This window comes from Capricornis sumatraensis, chromosome 6 (genome assembly GCF_032405125.1).
Source record: "Capricornis sumatraensis isolate serow.1 chromosome 6, serow.2, whole genome shotgun sequence".
NCBI lineage: Eukaryota > Metazoa > Chordata > Mammalia > Artiodactyla > Bovidae > Capricornis > Capricornis sumatraensis.
This window is the reverse complement of record NC_091074.1, coordinates 107,414,380-107,416,152: the sequence shown is the minus strand read 5'-3', so window position 1 is coordinate 107,416,152 and position 1,773 is coordinate 107,414,380. Positions and strand designations below refer to the sequence as shown.

At 60.7% G+C, this 1,773-nt stretch overlaps 1 protein-coding gene across 1 annotated transcript; it reads left to right on the top strand.

The window, feature by feature from the left end:
• Positions 1-215: 215 nt before the first annotated feature.
• On the top strand, positions 216-1,469 carry ACTL7B (actin like 7B). The gene has a single exon (XM_068974510.1). The coding sequence runs from the start codon at positions 216-218 to the stop codon at positions 1,467-1,469; it is 1,254 nt and encodes a 417-aa protein (XP_068830611.1).
• Positions 1,470-1,773: the final 304 nt, after the last annotated feature.

The window sequence follows — 1,773 nt, the reverse complement described above, 5'->3', positions numbered from 1 at the left end:
AAGCAAAGTTGAGTTAGGCCAATGGGGTTGGGGGTGCGGGGGGATAGATCAAGGGCCTGCCCAGACCAAGCCCCCCCGCTACAACTGCCAGAATGGACTAGCCCATGTGACATCACAATTCCAAGGGGTTGCCAAGTCACTGCTAGAGACAGACCCTCATTTCTCCCCAGGGAGCTCTAGGATGTGGATGTGAGACAGGTGAGCAAGGAAGGCAGATGGCGACAAGGAACAGCCCTAGCCCCAAGCCGATGGGCACGGCTCAGGGGGACCCAGGAGAGGCAGACACACTGCCAGGTCCTGATGCTGGCATCCGGGACACGAGTTCGGCCACTCTGCTGAAGATGAAGCCCAAGAAGGTGCGCAAGATCAAGGCGCTCATCATTGACCTGGGCTCCCAGTACTGTAAGTGTGGCTATGCGGGTGAGCCGAGGCCCACCTACTTCATCTCCTCCACGGTGGGCAAGCGCTACTCAGAGGCGGCCGACTCCGGTGACACCCGCAAGGATACCTACGTGGGCCACGAGCTGCTCAACATGGAGGCGCCTCTGAAGCTGATCAACCCGCTCAAATATGGCATCGTGGTGGACTGGGACTGCATCCAGAGCATCTGGGAGTACATCTTCCACACGGCCATGAAGATCCTCCCCGAGGAGCACGCTGTGCTGGTCTCTGACACCCCGCTCAGCCCCACGAGCAACCGGGAGAAGTATGCGGAGCTGCTGTTCGAGACCTTCGGCATCCCTGCCATGCACGTGACGTCCCAGTCGCTGCTGTCCATCTACTCCTATGGCAAGACCTCTGGGCTGGTGGTAGAGAGCGGGCATGGTGTCTCACATGTGGTGCCCATCTCTGAGGGTGACGTGCTGCCCGGCCTGAGCAGTCGAGCCGACTATGCGGGCAGCGACCTCACCAACTACCTGCTGCAGCTGCTCAACGAGGCCGGCCACAAGTTCACTGACGACCACCTGCACATCATCGAGCACATCAAGAAGAAGTGCTGCTACTCGGCCCTCAAGCCCGAGGAGGAGCTCGGCCTGTGCCTGGAGGATCTGCGCGTGGACTACGAGCTCCCAGATGGCAAGCTCATCACCATCGGCCAGGAGCGCTTCCAGTGCGCCGAGATGCTCTTCAAGCCCACCCTAGTAGGCAGCAACCAGCCCGGCCTCCCCGCGCTCACTGCTGCCTGCCTGAACCGCTGCCAGGAGGCGGGCTTCAAGGAGGAGATGGCTGCCAACGTGCTGCTGTGCGGCGGCTGCACCATGCTGGATGGCTTCCCCGAGCGCTTCCAGAGGGAGCTGAGCCTCCTCTGCCCCGGGGACAGCCCTGCAGTGGCCGCGGCTCCCGAGAGGAAGACCTCTGTGTGGACCGGCGGCTCCATCCTGGCCTCCCTGCAGGCCTTCCAGCAGCTCTGGGTCAGCAAGGAAGAGTTTGAGGAGCGGGGCAGTGCGGCCATCTACAGCAAGTGCTGAGCAGCAGGGTCCCCACCGGCCAGGTCTGGGGGCAGGCAGCCACAGGCCACTCTAGACACATTTTCAGAATTTCACATAAAATTTTAAAGTGCAGCGGCTCCTGTCTGGTCTGGATTTCTTGCTCTAGGCTGATAGAAGGTGGGGAGGGGGATTTGGGCTTTCAGTCTGTATCTGTTGGGTTGGGAGAAGCAGGCACGAGGGGAGGCTCACCGGCCCCTCCCCTTCTGCCCTGTTCCTGAGGATGACATCATCATAGAGCCCAGAATGTGGCTTCTTGTTCCATTACCTGTTCAGGGTTCATAGC

Bases quoted from the DNA above. Each gene is read 5' to 3' on its own strand.
- ACTL7B (XM_068974510.1), top strand. From the start codon at position 216: ATGGCGACAAGGAACAGCCCTAGCCCCAAGCCGATGGGCACGGCTCAG.